The following is a 19,665-nucleotide window of genomic DNA, read 5'->3' on the forward strand; positions in this document are numbered from 1 at the left end:
GGGATCCCTGGATCAGGTTTGTGGTGAGATGCTGTTCATGGGGTTTGTTAAAAACATGAGGGGAGAGGGGGTAATGAGGCTGTGGTGAGCACAGCCCTGCAGTGTTGGCCGCGGGATGGGGAGCTCTGGGGGGCTGCAAAATGGGGAAGTTTGGCAGGAGCCTGTGCCAGAGTGGGGTGGGAATGGGATGTCTGTCACTGAGGGATGGAGGCCTGTGGGAGGTGGGATTGGTGCAGCTGGCTAAGGGGAGGCCTGGGACACCATTCCATCCTGCTGCCCATGAGGACAGCGTGGGATGGGGATGGAAGTGGGGTTGGGTACAGGGACAGGCAGCCTGGGTGGGAGAGGGAAGTGCCTGATGGTGATGGTACAGGCAGGGCTGCCTTCTGTTGTCCAGCACTGCAGGGGACTGTGGGCAGCCAGGCCAGGACATCAGAAGCAAAATATGGGTGACTACAAAGTAAAAGTCAACATATTTTTGTTGGGAGACATAGAGCATCCTAAGGATTAGGGAACTTTTAAAGGACTCCTTATATACTGAAAAAAGTGTTTGGGGGGGGGTAGAGACCCTCATGTTCCATGTTCACAGCATCTGATAAAAGCCTACAGTACTGCAGCTTTGCAGTGTGAAAATAGGAAACTCTGGGGCATCACATGAGTACCCGCAGCTAAAAGACCTAGAGATGCAAATGGTCTTTTCCCTTCATGTACTGATTCAACTTATAATTTTTTTCTTAATGTAGAAGAGGAAGTTGACAAAACCAGGTTTTTTCTACCTGTTTTCTACATGCATGGTAAGTCATTGAAAGGTGTTTGTCTGCCTGCAAGGTCTTGCTGAAGAAAGGCTTTGAGCTTATCAGTGAGGTTAAAGCAAAAGGGGGGAGGGGGAAAAGAAAAGATGAAAGAAGCTAAGTTATAGGCTTGATGCCTTTTATTATCTTCTGCCAAGACTGGAAGACCATGCCAGCTCTGCCAGGTGTTTCAGAAGAATAACAAAAGCAGACATTAGATTGAGCCAATGTGCTTACAGCCACTTCCTTAGGAATCATAATTCCTGAAGGAACTTCAGCAACTGCTTCATAAAATACTGCTCTGCTGCTGCAAAACACAGACTGTTATAATTTAACATAAAGCTGAATTAATGCACATTGTCAAGCTTTATCTATTTTGACACCATGATCCCGGTTCATTTTTCTTTAATTGAATGGTTCACAGGCTCAGAGCAGAGCAAAGAGCTTGTGTGAGCATGTCTGGGGATGTGTGTGTGTTCATGAATGTACGCACACACAAGGAAGTCTTGTGTTTCATGCCTCTGTCTGTGTGCTTACTGCTATGTATTCATGTATCTAGCATTTATTCTAGCATACCTAATACTTTCTAATTTCTAATCACATATTTGTGGTTAGTAGGAAAAACCCCGGTAGTTTCATGTCTTATCATCTGCAGCTGGTTGCAGCCTTTATCTAAACATTCACTGTGGGATGCAGCAGGGAATTATATTGGCAACTGCCATTAATCTTCTGTGCAAAAAGAGGGATCTCCTACCTCAGTGTTAGAATAAACCCATTTGTCTGGTGAATGAGGCACAACTAAAAAGTACCCTGATGCAGAAGCAAAAATCCTCTCATGATGATACTTTGATGATGTACTAGTCCACCTGAGGCCATCAGGAAGGGCATCTTTAGTGCAAACTGAACAGCAGGGAGTTGGAAATTTTAATTGAACAGTTTTAGTCTTATTTTGGGGCATGGTACCCGGTCTGAAGGAGCTCTAACCTCACACTGTGCCACAATACCACCAGTGTGTAAAAACACGTTTGTGTAAATCTCCCTATACACACAACACCTGACTTCTGTTCCTCCAAACACTTTGGGGCTCCATTCTGCCTCTTTTGTCCCCTGAATGACCATGCAAGGCCTTACCTGGTGTGGTCCAGGAGTGGTCCCTGACTGCTGTGCTTCCCAGGAGGACCACGCAGCCCCACAGCTCAGCTGGACCACGCAGCCCCACAGCTCAGCTGCCCAGCTGTTTGCTGGCTGCCTGCGAGTCTGAGGAGAAGGAGCACAGCTCTGGGGTGAGCAGGGACGTGGCTCTCTCCCTTACACACAGCAGAGTGGTGGCAGTGAGCTGCAGCAGCTGGGAGATGTGGAGATGCTGGCAGCAGCTCCACGGCACACAGGCATGAAGAAGAGAGAAGATCACGTGTGCCAGGGACCAAGCCATCTTCTATAGCCTCATGGACCTCTAACCGATGGATTCACTAAACTTGTCCTTGACTTTTTACAATAATGTGTTCTTAAAGACTCTCATCTTATTTAGTATTGTTGATATGGTCTGAAAGAGATTATACTTCCAAAGTGGCACTCTGTGTGGTTGATTTGGGTCATCAAGTAGGGCATGTGTGAAGGAAACAAATAAAGGAATGCTGAATGAATTAACATAATTTCTTGGTTTCCTGCTATAGAAATGTATGTATATAATTATCTCTTTTTCTAATACTTGCTGCAAATTTAGACATACCAATAGGTTGGTGTGAGGATGCTGTTATTCTGGGAGAGGATGTTTTTTGAGAAAAAACCTCTTCCATTCAGCAAGAAAGACAATAAAATACTGTACTGTTGTTTTTTCCTTTTCCCATACCTGTGCATGTGTGCACAGAGGGATGTGAAGGAGAGTGAGAGAAAGAGGAAAGCCTTACAAGCAGCAGGTTGCTTATGTCAGCAAATAGGGAGAATTTGCTTGGACTCAGCTTTTTACAAGCATGTCCCAGCTATTAAATAAATGGTATATCCATTGTAATACTCAGATAATAGCAATAAAAAAGAAGTCTTTACATCTGGTAAACAATTTCTAAGCTGACTAATATGAGCCTTGGGTTGGCAAGCAGCAGGGGTTTAGGCAATAGGCTGAAAGAGCCCCTCATATTTGTGAAGTCCCACAGTTCACTTCTACAGCTCCAAGATTTCCTTAACTCTCATCCCTCCCTTAACCACAGGCGATTTTATACCAAGTTTTTGGCACTGTGAGCTACTACTTATTTGCTGCAGTCATATTCCTCAGCCGCTGAGCAGCATTATCAGCTTATGGGGTTCATGTATGGAAATGTTGCACCTTGGTTGGTCTCAGCAGGCCCATTTTTCTTGCACAGATTTATGGCACTTTCTAGCAAGTTGATATGCTTGCTCAGAGCCGAAAATTCCCGGTGAGCCTGAGTCAAGAAGAGGAAGATTTATTGTTTTTCAGCCTGACTGCACAGGTGTGCCCAGAGGCAGATGGGTCACAGCCAGTGAAGTGCCCCAGCTGCCTGGGCTGGGGCTGCCCCTGCTGGGTCCTGCTGCTCCTGCCCTTGCAGGGGGGCAAGATCCCATCCACGCAGGGTGTCAGAACTTCAGCCCCACTGCACAGAGCTGGCAGCTGCCCCTCACTGCAGACACCCTGCTGCAAAAGTGACTTGGAGATGGGGACCGGAGGGGAAGAGATGCTCTCTAAGTAAAGCTAGGTGTTAGAGGTGGCACGGAGGACAATGTTTATGAAGCACGATCTATCACAGCAGCTTGGAAGCTGCCACTGGACAAGGAGCGCAGGCAGCTCTTGCTGGTTGCATGTGGGTGGGTTTGGAAGCATTTGTGCTTCATGCAGAATTCCAGACACTGTGCCTGCTACGTGTACACAGCCCGACAAGGCTGGGGATGCTCTGCTGCAGGCACCACCATGGAGTGAATCACACACACTGTTAGCTGCAGACTTTTTCTGCATCCTGCACACCTTTGCTTTCCCTCTTTTGCCCCATCCTAGCTGAAATGACACTGGTGTTTTTTCCACTCAGCTTAGCTGTCCCCCTCCCTGGTTTCTCCTGCCCCACAGGAGAAACCAAGAGCAGCAGAGCAGAGCTGCCCACACAGCCCCATGGGGCTGGCAGGGTGTGCTGGGCTCCCAGAGCGCAGCAGCAAGCCCAGGGCTGGGCAGCACTCCCTGGCTGAGCAGAGGGGAGCAGGGGCCATGCAGCAGGTGACCAGCATGTGCTGGCTCTGTGACACCGTGCTGGGCACTGGGGAGCAGAGGAGACCTGTGCCCTCATTGAGAAGGGAACCTCCAACCCCCCCCCCCGTGATCCTGACCTGGCTACCAGGGCCTCAGGATTTGTATCTATCATTATCTATCAATCAATCAATCAATCAATCAATCTGTCCATCAATTCATCCATCATCTATCTATCTATCTATCTATCTATCTATCTATCATCTATCCATCCATCCACCCATCCACTGAAAAGGTAGAGCAAGCACTGTGAAGCCAAGGAGTCAAGGCAGCATGCTAACAAAGCAAACAAAATCAAAGAACTAATTTTTCTGCCCAGAGAGCAAAGCAAACACACTGACCAGTGCTGAAGGAGGATGTATTGCTGAACATACATAAGGAAAACATTCCTAAGAGCCGCTCAGGAACAGCAGGTCTGATTGATGGGATGTCAGGAGTTGTAAATCATGGGGTCACAGGTGTGGGGGAAATGAGTGGAGCTATCCTCCCTCTTGCTTAATTAAATTCAACAGTCATCATGGGGGGCTGCTGTGCTTTGTGGATTGTAGTCTTCAGTACAGCAAAGCACAGGCTGATTGACTGATGTAGGAGTGAATCCAGAGAATTTGAGTCTGGGTGAGTACATGTGGGATGTGTATTTATTTCCTGAAGTGAATGAAATGAGGAAATTCCCACCTTCTCCTTCACTGTATTACCGAAATCATGGGCAAACATATGCTGGCTTTGCCTTTGTATTTTATTAATTTTCACCACATTATTTCTACCACCAAAAGGTAGCTGAAAGGCAGCACTGTGACACAGCTGAGTGGTCTACAAAGCCTACACATTTCCTAGATAAGGGAGATGTGTGATCAGCCTCTCTGATGGGAACACACACTGCCCAAAGCCCCAAAGAGGCTTTTCCTAACATTAAGCCTGATGGCAAGGAGACTATCAAGTGTTGGACTGAATCAATCTGAAGGTCTGAAGGTCCTGGCAGGGATGAGGCAAGAAGTGTGGGGCTGGCAAACCCCCAAAAGCTTGGGGAGCACAGGAGGTTCACAACTTCAGCAGGGGAGAAAACCCCAAACCAGGGAGAGCTGAGGCACTGAGGTGATGCCAGCAGGAGTTTGGCCAGTGCAGTATGGCAAGGATTGGTGGGTGAGTGCTGAACAAAAACTCCTGCACCTTTTATATAACATAATTGCGTGCTTTATTGATATACACAGTAAAGCAGTATATAATACAATAGTAAGGCATATATTTGGTGAAATTTGGTATGTTGTGAAAAAATGCAGTAAAACAGAAGTTTATAAAAATAATTAGTAAATGTTACAGTGTTGGTGTTAAAACACAATATATTATGATATCCAAGTAATAAACCAGTACTGAGTAACGATGAAATAACATGCCATATGGTATTCATGTATTCAACTACACTGATTATGTTTTACAGTTTAATACTTTGTCATTATAAGGAATATGAAATAATTCCCAAATTATGCTTAAAAAAGCAGCAATAAAGCTTTCAACTTTTTAAATACTTTTTGACAGACTCACTCCAAAACTAAGATCTAGAAAGTAAAACAAACAAAACAAAACCCTGATGAAAACAATCGTGCAATCTCTTTTTCCTCTGTAATTTTTCTGAAGAGAAGGTTTAATGTATAGGGGGGGAGAAAAAGAAGAAACCCATCTCTTTCTCAAATCACAATTTAAACCTTATGATAAAAAAGGACATGAGAAATAGTGAGGGTTCCTATTGTAATCAAGTGTTAAAAAGCTCTTTATTAGGAAAGCAGAGGTTGGGGGGGATTGTACTTTTTTTTTTTTTTTTGTAAATGATTAACGTTGTTGTTATTACTTAAACAATGAGACCTGGTCACACAATGGACACGTGGTGATGATGTAACATTGTCATACATAATTGTCAGGAACACCACAAAACCAAAGTGAGGTAGAAATAGCATGACTAGCCATGTTCAATGTTAACTAGCATTCAAAATAAAATCTTTCCCAAGTTTAATTACACTTCATACAAGAAGAGGTAACAGATTTTTTTACTCTTGCAATATAAAGTCAGATGGTTGTGTTTCTATGTATTTTATGGTAAAATTAAAAGCTGGTTAAGAAAATGAAGTGGTAAAGCTTTTGCTGACAGCACCTCATACCCAAACCTCTCTCTCACAGAGCTGCAGTCAAGCTGGCTAATCTATTTCTCTACCAGCTCCTCTCTTTCTCAAGTTATTGTTAATTGTGCAGGGATTACTTGTACAGAGAAACAGGGAAGGAGAAAGGACCAGGGCCTTTGTTTTGGTGATAAATATTCATGGAGCAGTGTGACTACCTTCACCTGATCACCATTTGAGGCAAGAACAGCAGTAACTCTTCCACAGCCTTTCCCAAAGGTGGCTTGCAGCACCACAGCTCCTCGGGACCGGCTGCTGCAGCAGGATGAGACAGGACAGTGGGAAGCTCTGGGCTCCTCTTCCAGAGGGTCGAGGATCTCGGTGCCCATTGCCAGCACTGGCAGCTGGACAGAGCTCTCTGGGTACCCTACTTGTGCTTTGGGTCAGAAGCCAACCCCACAGGGGGCTGGGGGAGCATCTCCCTCTTTTCTCTCCTCTGCAGCAAAGGTGACAACGGGGGGAGAGCTGTCCCCAGCCCTGCTGCGCCCCAGGGTTCAAACCAGTAAGGCAATGTCTATGTTCCTTTACTAAAACTATCCAGGAATTTAGTCAGCAGAGGAAACACTGGCACACAGGATGGTTGTTAACTTTTTCCTTTCCTTCTTTCTTCTGAGTTTTTTCTTTTTTAATTGATTTTTTTTTGCAGGCTCTGTCATATAATGTGCTCTTTCATTTAATTATTGCAAACTAGCTGTGTAATTGCTAGTTGCTGTCCAAAACCAGGACAGTAAGTCATGTAATTCTTAGTTTTATTGGAAAGATAAAATAACTACCTTCATTGGAAGTTCAGGTTTTTTGGTTATTTTTCTAAGCCAGCCCTAGTCAGACAAAACCAATGAGAAATGTAAGGTGGCCATTCTGGTATCACTGCAGGAAATACTTTCCTTTTTTTTTTCTTTTTGATAGGCAAGGAAAAGAACACAGGACATGAATCTCTCTGATACTGTTACAGAGCTGAAATGAAACTAAACAAATGCACTGCCTCAGTATATTTTTTTGTGGATTTTTTTTAAGGGGGTTTCTATAAACAATTATTTTTATAAAGCACACTTTAGTTTACAATCTTTCATTATAACTGTTATAAATTTTTTTTTAAACAACCCGAAATGCGTTCCATATAAAGAAATGGCAAGTTATTTAGCTATCAAGATTTTACATGTAGTTCTCTTATAATTTTTGTACAATTGCATAGACGTGTAAAACCTGCCATTGTTAACAAAACAGTAACAGACTTAGGAAACTACTGAAATCTACAGTATAGTACCACTACCCTTCACAAAAATATAGATTTGTTTTCTTGTAAACTCTTACAGTCTAATCCTCTTTGTAGTATGAATATTATAAAAACCATGCGGAACGCCTGAAGTTGTAAAACACATCTTGCTATTCTAACACCTTGTCGTCGGTCATCACGGTCACTAAGGTTTCCATCGCTCTTCCCAGGTCATCTGCCATGTGGAAAAGGCTCCCTACATTGTGGCCTGAAAAAGAAAGTCAAAGAGGACATTAAATAAAGAGGATGTGGCAGCATGTGGACAGGAAAACTTCACAGATCCGTCGTTCTCCACGTGCCGCTCGCCGCCGTCCCCAGAGAGACTTCCAGAAGTCTCCTGGATGAGTCCAACAGGCTGTCATTAGCAAAAGCTGCCAGGTTTGTGCAACACTTCAACAGCAACGCTGGCTTGAATTGCTATGGCAAACCACCCTGCAAATAAGCAATCTCCCCCCTGGTGATGGAGCTTCATCATTATCCATGTTCACAAGAAACAAAAATTAAGTCCATTGACATCACAGAAGAGTTTTTGACTGATGCTGCAACTGTTTGAGCATCCAGTGTTCTATCAAGGAGAAAAAGAGAAACAAACAGATCAGCAGTAATTAACTAAATCATTAAAGCCAAGAGATCTCAGCAGGATACCTGCAAAGATAGATATAATGATGACCGAACTAAGCAACTCAGTTCATTCAATCATTTTTAAACATCCTTTCCTTTTTGGACAGCAGTTCAGCACAAACAAAGCTATCACAATTATCTGGAGTCTCCCTCCTGAAAAAATATGACTGAAGAGGGACTATGACTGAGATCTAGCCACCCTACAAGATGAGCATACAAACCAAGGACTCAGTGTTCAAGATTTCTTGCAAGGACAAGAAGGAATGAGCAGACAGAAGGACTTAAACCAAGCAGAAGGAAATTATACTCCACACAGCACATAATTGTATTACTGAACTCATCGCCACAGGCTGATGTTGAGGCCAAACACATAAATGAGTTAAAAGAGGAGCTAGAAAATAATCCATGAAGAAAGATTTATTTAGATGCAAAAAAGTGCACATGATCTCCAATTCAAGAAGTCTCCACACTGCAGAGAGCCAGCAACTGAACATTTATAAGTGAAGTATTACTCAATAAAACTGCACATCAGCCTGGCCTGAAGGGGTTTGATTTACTCTCTGGGAGCACTTGTGATACAATATTTGTCTGGAGAAACACAGGAAGTGCAGTGCCAGCTGCCCACAACTCTGGTTCTCAGAAATGCTTTGTATTAGTCTGGATGCTGAGGTCCTTGAGGAAGGAGAACCCAAACGAGGGAAGGACATGACCAGGGCATCCAGGATACACCTTTCATGCAGTCCCTATCTGAAATAAGCAGGAGCCTGACTGACCATTGCACACCTACATGGTGGCTTCCCCTCCTGACACAACTGCAACAGGAATGAACGTTCCCTGTGGGGAAAATCAGACTCGCCATCCTCCTCCCAATGCTTGTATATTGTGTTAGTCATGTACTGCTGACATTTCTGCAGTAAATCAGAGCCTGGAGTGATCTCAGTTCAGCAGCTTTTATGGAATAGAAAAAAACTACCTTAGAGCTATTCAGAGAACCTCAGCATGGTTTGTGTTGGAAGGATCTTAGGAACCATCTAGTTCTAACTTCCCTGCCATGGGCAGGAATGCCACTCACTAGACCTGACTGCTCAGGACCCCATGCAACCTGGTCTCAAACACTTCCAGGAGTGGGGCATCCACAACTCTGGCCAACCCGTGCCAGTGTCTCACCACCCTCAGTTAAGAACTGCTTTCTAACATCTGGTCTAAACCTGCTCTTTTCCAGTTTAAAACCACTGCCTGTCATCCTATAACTATCTGCCCATATAAAAGTCCCTCTCTCTCCCTTTTATAAGCCCCCTTAAGGTACTGGAAGGTCTCCCCAAAGCCTCTTCTCCATGCTGAACAACCTCAGGAGCTCTTTGCTTCTGAGGAACTATTACCACCCTCTACATTCAAATACTAGTTTTTTAAATATCGTTAGAGTGTTTGGGTTTTTTTTTTTTAATTTTTTTTAGGTTTTTTTTTTTTTTTTTTTTTTTTTTTTTTTTTTTTTAATTTAGCATTGATGATACAAAACTAGGCTGGATCTAAACAAGAACTATTCAGGAAGCTGCCCACTGGACAGTGAGCTGTGCTGTGACACAGCTTGCCAGATTAGCAATACAAAAAAATACTTGGTTCTGGTATCTGGTGACAGTTTGCTAACTGCACTAATGTGGAAAGAAACAGATGCATCAATCAGCAGTTTCATCCATACATCATAAATGTATAGCCATCCTATTCATCTGAAGCAAAACCTTGTAATTTCCTCATCAGCATGGCAAGTAACTGCGTATGAAAGATTCCTGCCAAGTTTTGGTCAAAACATAGTTTATTTTAAAGTAAATGTATCCTACCACATTTATTTTAGCTGTAAGGGATAATCTCTGTCACTGGCATCACGCAGACTGAGATCAATCCAGCAACTTATATTATCACAAGTGAAAATCTGACAAAGCCATATGAAATCAAGAACACATGAGAGATGCTGGTGCAAACCAGCTGAGCTGCTTACTCACCTGAAACTGTCTAAACTCCATGACTTTATGGGAACACTCCCCTCTGGTATAACTAGAGCAAAGCTGTGACTGGGTAGCCAGCTGTGAGAGGCTGCCCGTGGGGTGATGGGCTGGCATTCAGATTTGTTGTGATCTGTTGTTTCTAGAAAACTCCAGGGCTCTTCAGGATTTCAACACTGCTCATTCCCAGGAAGACTGATCACCCTTTTGTAGGCTTAGAACAACCCAGGCTGCTAAATTGCATCCTTAGAAATTAATACTATTTTGTTCTGTTAAAAAAGAGCTAGGTCTAGGAAAGAGTAACTTCAACCAAAAACACACACAAAAAACCTTTCAGATGTATGCCACAGTCGGTATAAACTGTTACATTGTTCAGGCACTTAGAAGTCCTTATGGATCCATGAATCCCTGGGTACTTTTTAATATTTAAAAATTACAGAAATGTCCAATAGTACTTTTTTTTTCTGTATCTGTTAACTGATACCATATTTTTGATATAACCATGCTTTGAATCTGATCTCCCTCCTCAAAAGCTGCCCAGATGCATGCTGCAGTGATTAAGGACACACAGCTCCCTCTCCCCTACAACGTCCACACTCCCTCTCCAGCTCAGGACTTAATTTCCTCTGCAAAAAAACTGAACACTTGTGTCTTCTCCAGAGCCACCTGAGGTTAGAGCTCAGAGCATGACCACAAAGCACTGCTGACTGCAGTTTGTGCTGACTGGACTGCAAATGCAGCAGCAGCAGCAGGGGGACCGTGGTGTGCAGGACAGCCCTGGCATGGCAGGACGGGCCAGAGGAGCAGCTGGTGGCTGAGCTCCAGCCACACAACCAGCAGACCCTCAGCTGGGTGTCACTGCACTGCCAGCAGGATTTTTGCCTCTCTTGGACATGGGAATAGCAGCCTGGTCAATTGAGGCTGCAAAGAGCTGAGAACAGAGGACAGGATGATTTCCTGGTACTGTATGTGCAATGAGGGCACCCTTCTGTCGTGTTTGCACCTCAGTTAGTGTTTAAATTCACTGCTCCCACAGGGCTCTGCTGCTGCCACTGAATGCTGCTCACTTGCCCTCTCTAGTACTGAAATGTAGGACACTGACATTTTTAATTAAGAAGCAAATGTGAGAAATACTGTCCTAAAAGCACTTAGAAAAATAAAAATCAGAACCTTCCATTATTATTCATATTTCTAAAGTAATGCTATCAAAGAAGGCATTAATTCCATTCTTCTTTTATTTTAACATTAAAGCTGAGAAAGTATTATCCGTGCTTGAGGCACTGAAAGGTTGAAAAGTGCTGTTATGTAAGAAAAAAACTAGCAGACACTTTGAAATGCAGCAGTAAAGCTCAAAACGGACATGGACAGTATTAACTTCAACTTCTGAAATCCACAGCTGCCCTTTGCTTGGAAAGCAGAAGACACCTATTTCTGCAGACACTAACTACCTCACTTCTGGCCACACAGAGATGTGTTTCACATCTGCTGAATTTGCTTCAGAGACTCTAATGGAATCAAGGCCCATGGGTGTGGGCACAGTAACAGAATACCAATCTTATATTACAGCTTGTCAGAAAAATAAATGTGGAACAGTCAGACTTGAAAGAGCGGATGGAAAGTAAATTGAGAAATCCCAACACAATACAGGGCCTTTTCTAGCAGAAGAGATTTCTATCCCTTTCCTGACAGAAGAAAAATCCTTCCTGTTGGTGCCTTGGGTTTTGATACCCTTATTCATATTGAATAATGCCACAAAATCCACGGGATTACACACAAAGACAATACCGAATGTGAGTAATGGAATCAAAACCTGGCCAGGTGGGTTTTAAACCACAGGATCTGCCTTTGCACATACAGACTCACACCTAAAGCAGAAGCTGTTCTATACCTCAGCTCATATCCTTCATAAGCAGGTGGACAACTGCATTTTATATTCAGCTCTCCGAGTTACCAAGGTCCCTCTGGAACCTTTACTGAGCACAAACTCAGCCAGAGAGCACAGAGCAGTTCACTGAAGTCAATTTTTTAGGGTTAAACTGCTGGAATCAGATCAAGTAGAACGTGCCAAATTTTTTTTTTTTTTTTTTTGTTAATTGTATTGAATATGCCCTCTGCAGAAAAAGCTTTTTTTTGAGTAATATGCATAAATATAAATGAGGATAGTGGAAATCAATGACCTGTTTTTGCTAAGTGGGAGAACAGTTCCCAGAGTATATGAGCTCAGAACAAGCAGGGCTCAATCTGAGGTATTTTCCATTAAATTTCTGGATTTGTAGTCTGCTGATGCCTTTTTTGATCCATACAAGAGGACTTGCTATTCAAGGACAGACTTAATCTGCACCAAAGGTCTTATACCTTGAAGCAGCTGAACCTGCCCTAGCACCTACAGCCAAAGCAGAGAACCTCTGTATTTCAAGGCACCACATCAGGACAAATCCTGCCTTTCCCAGGGCACCCTGTCAGTGACTGGGGGTTCATAGTGCTCTGTTAAGAATGTTTCCATGAGTACCTCCCTCTGTACCAGCAGAAATTTGCAAACCAGGTTACCCTCAATTCCTGCTTCATCCACGCCAAGTGTCTTCTGTGCAGAAAAGGTCATTTCACAGCTACTGCAACTGCACTCAGGCAGTCTCTGAATATTTTATCTTTAATAATAATTTTCACTAGAAATTCATCTTTCAAACGCTGTGTCTGGCTGGCAAGTGAAGAGCAGCTTCACAGAGGAAAAATCAAGGCTCTCTGGAAATGCGTTCAAAGGAGCTGTGACAGCACAGTGCAGAACGCTTTCCTCCGTTAATGAGCAGCGACACACAAATTCACAAATTCCAAAACCTATTTTGCATCAAACCAGCCGTGTCCAAAGTGCACAGTGAAAACCATGGCCCATCTGCACTGCTGAATGCAACACTGTGGAGCTGGTGAATGTTAGTAGCATTCTTCTTTCTGCAATAGTACATCAGGAAATTAAAACACCTGAGTCTCTTATACCTCTCAACTCTCGTATTTCTAAAGAAATATAAAAAAACTATTTAATCATAATAATGGTGGTTGGTATACTGGCACAGAGATGTAAATACAGCTGTGAGTTTGTAAGCAGAACAGCAAGAGACCCCAGTCTCCCTGTAGTGCTTACACACAAGAGCAACAGAACGTAAGTCAGTGACTGCAGCATATTTACTCACAAAATTTATCATTCAGAGGCATAATTTCAATGTATTATTTTCTCCTCCCCATTCCTGATTTTCCACCTCTGGGAGCATGTAAGAAAATGCAGACCCCTGAGCTGACATTGTCTCCGCTGAAAGTTGAGAGGTACACCACTGTTACAGCACACATGGGGAATGCACTCAGCAAAACCAAACAAAACCCAAAGCAAAATCAAACCACCCCCACCCTTCACCAAACCCAAGCAACCCCGTGCTGTGTCACACACATGCTGGGCACAGAAAGCAAGCTGTGACAAACAGAAGCCATGGCAGTGAGCCTGCGTCTCACTAACCTCTCTCACTGGCTTTCCAGGGGCATTTCCTCCTTTAGGAACAGAGAGAGGAAGTGGAATAATTATCAGAAAGAACACATGAACATAAATTTTATACTGTAAAAGACACTTCAATTTCCATTTAGAAATTTAACATTAAAAAATGCATTTCTGCTTAAACAAAGACCAAAAGTGCACTGAAATCCAGAGATGATTCTGAGCTGATTTATTCAACAACAGTTCTGTAACCTGTGGCTTGGTTTAACCTCTCAAAAGCACTTGAGAAAACTACTTACACCAACTCACACACCTGTCAGCTGAGAATAAGGACTGCAGACAAGATCTGAACTCACTTTCTGAGCATCCTAATTAGCAAATTTGAGTACTTCTAGCAATCAGTGTAACTGGTAAAAACATTTTCCCCCAATGTCAAATTAATTTACCCAGAGACTTTACATTGTATTGTAGCCTACATACACTGAGGTATGCATTGATATACATGCCTATGTGTACACACATATTTCACACCTACGGAAGTACACTGGAATCAACATGCTCACATTCAGGATAAATATATAGCAAAATATGTTTGCAACGTGCTGACCTGTAAGCATGGTAGAACTGAGGGGGCAGAGGGAAAAATAAGAGAAAAAAAGTTCAAGTAAAAAAGGGAAAAAAGAGAAAGTATCTTTCAAGTACTAATTTGGAAATGGAGTCAACAATTGGTTTAGCTGCAAAGATGCTCCTAACAAGCCTTCACAGAAGCCATACTTTGATCATGCTGGTTCTTCTCAAACACTTCTCTCTCAAACAAATAGGATATTTGTTTTCAGAAAAGGGAAGCCAGGTGTTACTCAACAGCAGGAACACCCCTTTGTCCACCTTTCCACCACACAGCCAGTCACAGTCTCCCTGTCTCTGGAAGCAGTGTCCCACTGTCACTGTCCCACTGCTGGCAGCTCTGCCAGGCCAGGCTTGCAGTTCTGGTGAGAAAGTCACTGCAGCAGATGCTGCAGGATGATCTTTGCCCCAGAGCTGCTGTAAATGATGCAATTTTAAATGAAGTGTGGGACACTGGGCAGAGAGACAGACCCATAAGGGAGAACACACCAGTCAGGGTAACAGTAACCTAATTGCTGTCGCGTTTTGCTCTATGGCAGGCTGTAGGAGAAGGGAAGAGAGGCAATAAACAGCTTTATGGGTATTTTACAAGCTGCAGAACAAGGACCAACAGCAGAGCAAGGCAGAGCAGAGGCAGTACAGGAGAGGAGGAGAGGGCAGAGGAAGGAATGGCATCACTGACAGTATGGCTCTGAGCCACAGCTCCCACAAACTCCAGGCAATGCAAAGGGCTGGGGCAGCCTCTGCAGGCCTGGACAGCAGAGGTTACCATTTACAGAACAGGAATTTTTAGTCCCTTCCAGTCCCCTCCCTCTCCCCAGCAGCACACTTCCTATTCAAAATGATAGCAAAAGGTTCAATAACAACATGCTCTGCACAAGGGTTTTTATTCTGCTCCTCGGTGAAATCTCAGCTCCAGTGATGTCTGTACCACACGTGCTGGTGCTGAGAGGTGTCACTTCAGTTCTGAGGACTCCACCTCACAGGCCTGCCTAACTTTCTAGGGCTTACACATGTGTCTGTGCAGCCTGAGACCTCCTCTGGCACTTTTATCAGGAGTCACAAACTCCCTAAAAATGCTTTCCAAAAGGGGAGATGAGAATATCTCACCAATATCAATCATGTAACAGAAAATCCTTGGAAAGGAAGATTCAAAATCTATTGCATACTTTGGTCATTTTCTCAGGAAGAGCCCCAGGGTTTAGGTCAGCTTAAGGACTGCAGAAACTTCAGCATTGTACAGCCTGGTTTGAAAGAGTCCTGGAGCAGGAATGGGACCCAGCAGGAGATTAGCTTGGGTCCACAGTTTAGCTTGGATCAGGAAGAGAAAAGGAACTGCCTACAAGCAAAATACTGGAGTTCTTAAAAAACCCCTTCCTGTCTGCACAAGCACCTACAACTGCAGAAACACAGTGTCTAATTTAAATCTATGTGAGACAGACTGGATTCTGCTTGAAAATGAATGCATTTAAAGGTAACGGGGGTAGCTCAGCACCACACAAAGCAGCTGGTGAGGACAGTCTGTGGTGAGTAATCAGCCCTAGAATTTGTTAAATGCAGCAGATCCACGTACTACAGCAACAGCTAATTTCTTCTGGAGGAAGATTAAAAAGGGTTTAATGGATTTTACGTTATTTTCTTCTTTGCATATGAATGAATGCCTGTTTCTAAGTTTTAAGGCAAGGAGTATGGTTTGGCATATATTGCAGAGGAAGAAGATTGTCTTTCTTTATTGCTGCAGTACTGAAAATTTGTGTTCTGTAAGGCATCCAAATACTGATACGCAATCCATGGGTGCCTAATTATCTATTATTTCTGCTCAAATCAACATTTCCTGCCCTTACAAAATAGAAGAGTTTTTCTTAGTTTTTCTTTTTCTTTTTTTTTTTTTTTTTTGGAAAGCTACATGGCATTGCATCACAGGCAAAGGTACACAGCAAGTGACCACATCAAGCCTGAAAGCAGAGGCACCACCAAAAACTTCATGCAGGAGTCTCTGCAGATCCAGGTCAAAACAGAGAGCACAAAGCAACTACTGCACTGCCCCTGTCACTGAGCTCAGGAAAGGGACAGGCTGCACAAAAGGGAGATCTGAGTCTGCAAAGAGCCTTTCTTCTCAAAACAAAAAAGAGATCTATTGAGGTTTTATTAAATTCATTACCACATTCTCAAGTTTACACTAGAACTGGGCATTATAAAACAGGGAAGAAACTAGTCCACCCCACCACTGTCCCATCTGCAGAGCTCAGCCAGGTCAGTTCTGTTGAGCAAAAGGGGAGCAGTAAGGGATCTCAGACCTGGGCTCACTGCGGTGGGATCCAGGACCTCAGCACAGAGAAGGTGACACAATCCAGGAGAGGCCAGGGTATCCCAAATGGCAGAGTATTTCCAGAATACTCCACAGTACAGTAACTCCAGGGTACTCTTTCACTGACTCAGTAAAGTGTGAAAAGAAAAGTCTGCATCATGAGACATTCTGCTGTCAGAATAAGAGAAACTGCATTATTTGCAGTGCTGAAAGTTGCTAGTTCCACTTAGGATGTTAGTCCCATTCATGACAGAGCCTGGCTGATGCACGAGGGAGAGGAGAAAATGTGACTGGTGTGTTTTAATGTGACAGAGATAAAAATAAAACTAAAAAAGGGTGCTATTCTTAGTGCCATTCATTTATTGCTGTGGGATCTTGTAATTTCACTGCACCACACCACAACTGTGTTAAGCAATATCATGCAAAATTGTGAGGAGCAGTCTCTGTCCAAATGTTCTCACATTATGTCATGGCCTCTTAGCTCTTCATGAGACCATGATGGTCTCATTTGTAATCAGTTTTGGCTCCCACTTCTTCACTATCTCCCAGCAGGGGCCCAGCACTGCAAATCAGTGAAGCTCTCTCACCAGCTTCAGTTAGTTCAAGAACTGCCCCTAAATACCTCTCGGAGCTTCATTCACAGAATGCATTGGCCATGAAACCGTAACTGCAAAACTCAGCCTGGTCCACCAAGAGAGCCACCTGAAGTGGTGCAACTTGTCCATCCTCAGTGCTGCAGGAGAGATGAATTTGACTTTGAAAATCCTGCCAATCTTACTCTCTAACTGTGAACCAGTTCCCTGGAGATTTAGTAGTTTGGGCACAAACACGGCGTGAAAATGTTTTCCTCTGTGGCCCATTATCGAGCAGGGTCAAATAAACCACTGAGGTGGCATTTAATGGTAGATTTCCACTAAATGTCAGACCTCTGGCTTTGACATCTGTTTTGAGTTAGCATAGCAGCTGTTTGAAGCAGCTGCAGCAGTTGTGAATTTGCTGGGAGCAGCAAAGTAAAAGAGGAGTGGATGGGAAACCTTTTAGATTAAAAGGAAAGAAAAATTCCTTAAGGACAGCAATCACCAGGTATTCAGCAGAATCTCTCTCCAGAAATTAAACAGCTTTTGGCACCAACAGCCAGCTGTGCAAGGAGCAGGAAAGTCCTGCTCTCCTAAGGAAATGCCAACACTGCCAAAAGGTTAAACTGAAGAAACAAACAAACGAAAAACCCTATAAAAGGTATAAGATACATAAATTGTTACATCTGAGGTCTGCTTGTACAGGTCCGTGACACCATCTGTTTTGCACGTGCTTCTCTAAAATACATTCAAAATGATGCTATGAAGCCTTGGTGCCCTTTTAAAAACAACTTTGTGCAGCAAAAGCTTGAAAAATATAATTTTAAGGAATCTATCTCCAGGTGAGTGACAATTTATTGCCTTGTTTCAGAATTCCAAAATAAGAGCCACTATTTGCTTTAATAAACTATTTCCCAATGTGAGCAAGTCTTACTCTTCAGGTGCTTTTGACAATATTTAGGCTAAATATGCTCAACTACACATCTGTGCACCCAAGCATCGAAATTCAGTCCTTTTCTCTCTTCACTGCTTACTCAGCTCTGAACTTTTCTCACAATCAAAGCCTTCAAAATCCTGTTTGTTATTGTCATATTGTTCTGAACTCCTCCAAACTGTTGTTATTCTAATAGCAACAGGACACCCAGAATTCTGTCCCTGATTCAAAAGGCCTGCCACTCCCTCTGCTGTGACATGCTGACATTTAGCTTGAAATTTAACACATTTATTTTTACAGGCCACAAAGAAAACGTTTTTTTTCATAAAATCATTATGGTTGGAAAGGACTTCTAAGACCATTGAGTGGAACTGTTAACCCAGCACTGCTGAGCCGAACCAAGTCCTCAGGTACTAGTCTATCAAATACATCCATGGTTGTTGACCCAACACTTCCCTGGGCAGCCTGTTCCAATGCTTGACAACCCTTTTCCTGAGAAATTTTCCCTAATATCCAGTTTAAACCTCTCCTGGCACAACTTAAGGCCATTTCACCTTGTCCTACTGCTTGACACTTGGGAGAACAGACCTTGCCTCACCTTGCTTCACCCCCCTTTCAGGTATTTGTAGGGTGATAAGGTCTTCCCTGAGCCTGCTTTTCTCCAGGGTAAACAACCCCAGCTCCCTCACTCCTCTATCACAACCTATTTCTGAATGGCAGACTGGGACAACTGCATTTCTGATATCTGACAATTTCTGAATTCTACTTAATAAGAATCAATATAACAAAAAGTTATTGTTTATAGATATGTGCTATTGCTTGTTTGTGTTTATTCTGCTCTTTCTGAACACCTGCTTGAGGTAGGTATTCACGCCTGTAATATGAGATTCATTGCAACTTTTACTGGAAAGAAACAAAATTTCACTTGCACCATGTCTGAGTCCTTAACATTATGCTCTCTTCTCAAGCTGCTTTGCCAAGCTGCTTTCACTCTTCTGCAACTGCACTTTGATCTTCTGTTAAAGATTAGAAATCTGAGATACAGATTACACCTCTCAACAGCAAAAAGGTTCCTGATTCAGGAGTTTGCTGAGACCAATCAGCTCTGCTTCCTTTTCTTCTTCCTGCAGTCTTGAACATTTAAAATCAGAGATGCCTGATGCCTGTGGAATCTGCCTGACCACAGCATCTTTCATGTCACACTGAAAGTCTGCATGAGGCTGCAGCACGTCGGATGTCGAATGTAAATTTTGTGTATGCAGGTACCAGTTGAATGTAACTGAATTATTAAATTGGGAATAGAAGAAAACTTCAGTAACAGAAGTTTACATGAGCTCTCAGCAGCCTCTATCAACTAATGAATGGAAATCCACTTGCACTGGCTTTAGGACAAACTATGTCTTAGAGAGCCTGACCATTCCCATACCTCGGCCAAAAGGAATTGCACTAACCTGGCACTCATGCAAATACATCAAAAGGTATATGCAGAACAGAGAAACATAATTGAAGTCCTAATCCCTTTAGCCAAAACCTGGTACAATTCCCAAAAAACTGAACAAGTTTCTCTCCCAGCTGGACTAATTTTTTGTGCAGCCCAAGGGAGGGGAAGAGGCAGATTCTGGCTCAGCCTGGCAGTGCCTTGGCCAAGACCT

The 19,665-nt window shown here is 43.2% G+C and overlaps 1 protein-coding gene across 8 annotated transcripts in view; it reads right to left on the reverse strand.

Moving 5' to 3' along the window:
- Positions 1–5,206: 5,206 nt before the first annotated feature.
- The window catches only part of DMD (dystrophin), a 1,148,466-nt gene continuing 1,134,007 nt past the window's right edge, over positions 5,207–19,665 (reverse strand). For all 8 annotated transcript variants that reach the window (XM_041472370.1, XM_041472371.1, XM_041472365.1 and 5 more), the window contains 2 exons: positions 13,597–13,628; positions 5,207–7,687 (listed from right to left, as the gene is read on the reverse strand). In XM_041472370.1, the coding sequence (XP_041328304.1) occupies positions 7,676–7,687; positions 13,597–13,628 (44 nt within the window). In that variant the 3' untranslated portion in view covers positions 5,207–7,675. The remainder of the gene's footprint in view (positions 7,688–13,596; positions 13,629–19,665) is intronic.

This window comes from Pyrgilauda ruficollis, unplaced genomic scaffold (assembly GCF_017590135.1).
Source record: "Pyrgilauda ruficollis isolate IOZ18807 unplaced genomic scaffold, ASM1759013v1 scaffold29, whole genome shotgun sequence".
NCBI lineage: Eukaryota > Metazoa > Chordata > Aves > Passeriformes > Passeridae > Pyrgilauda > Pyrgilauda ruficollis.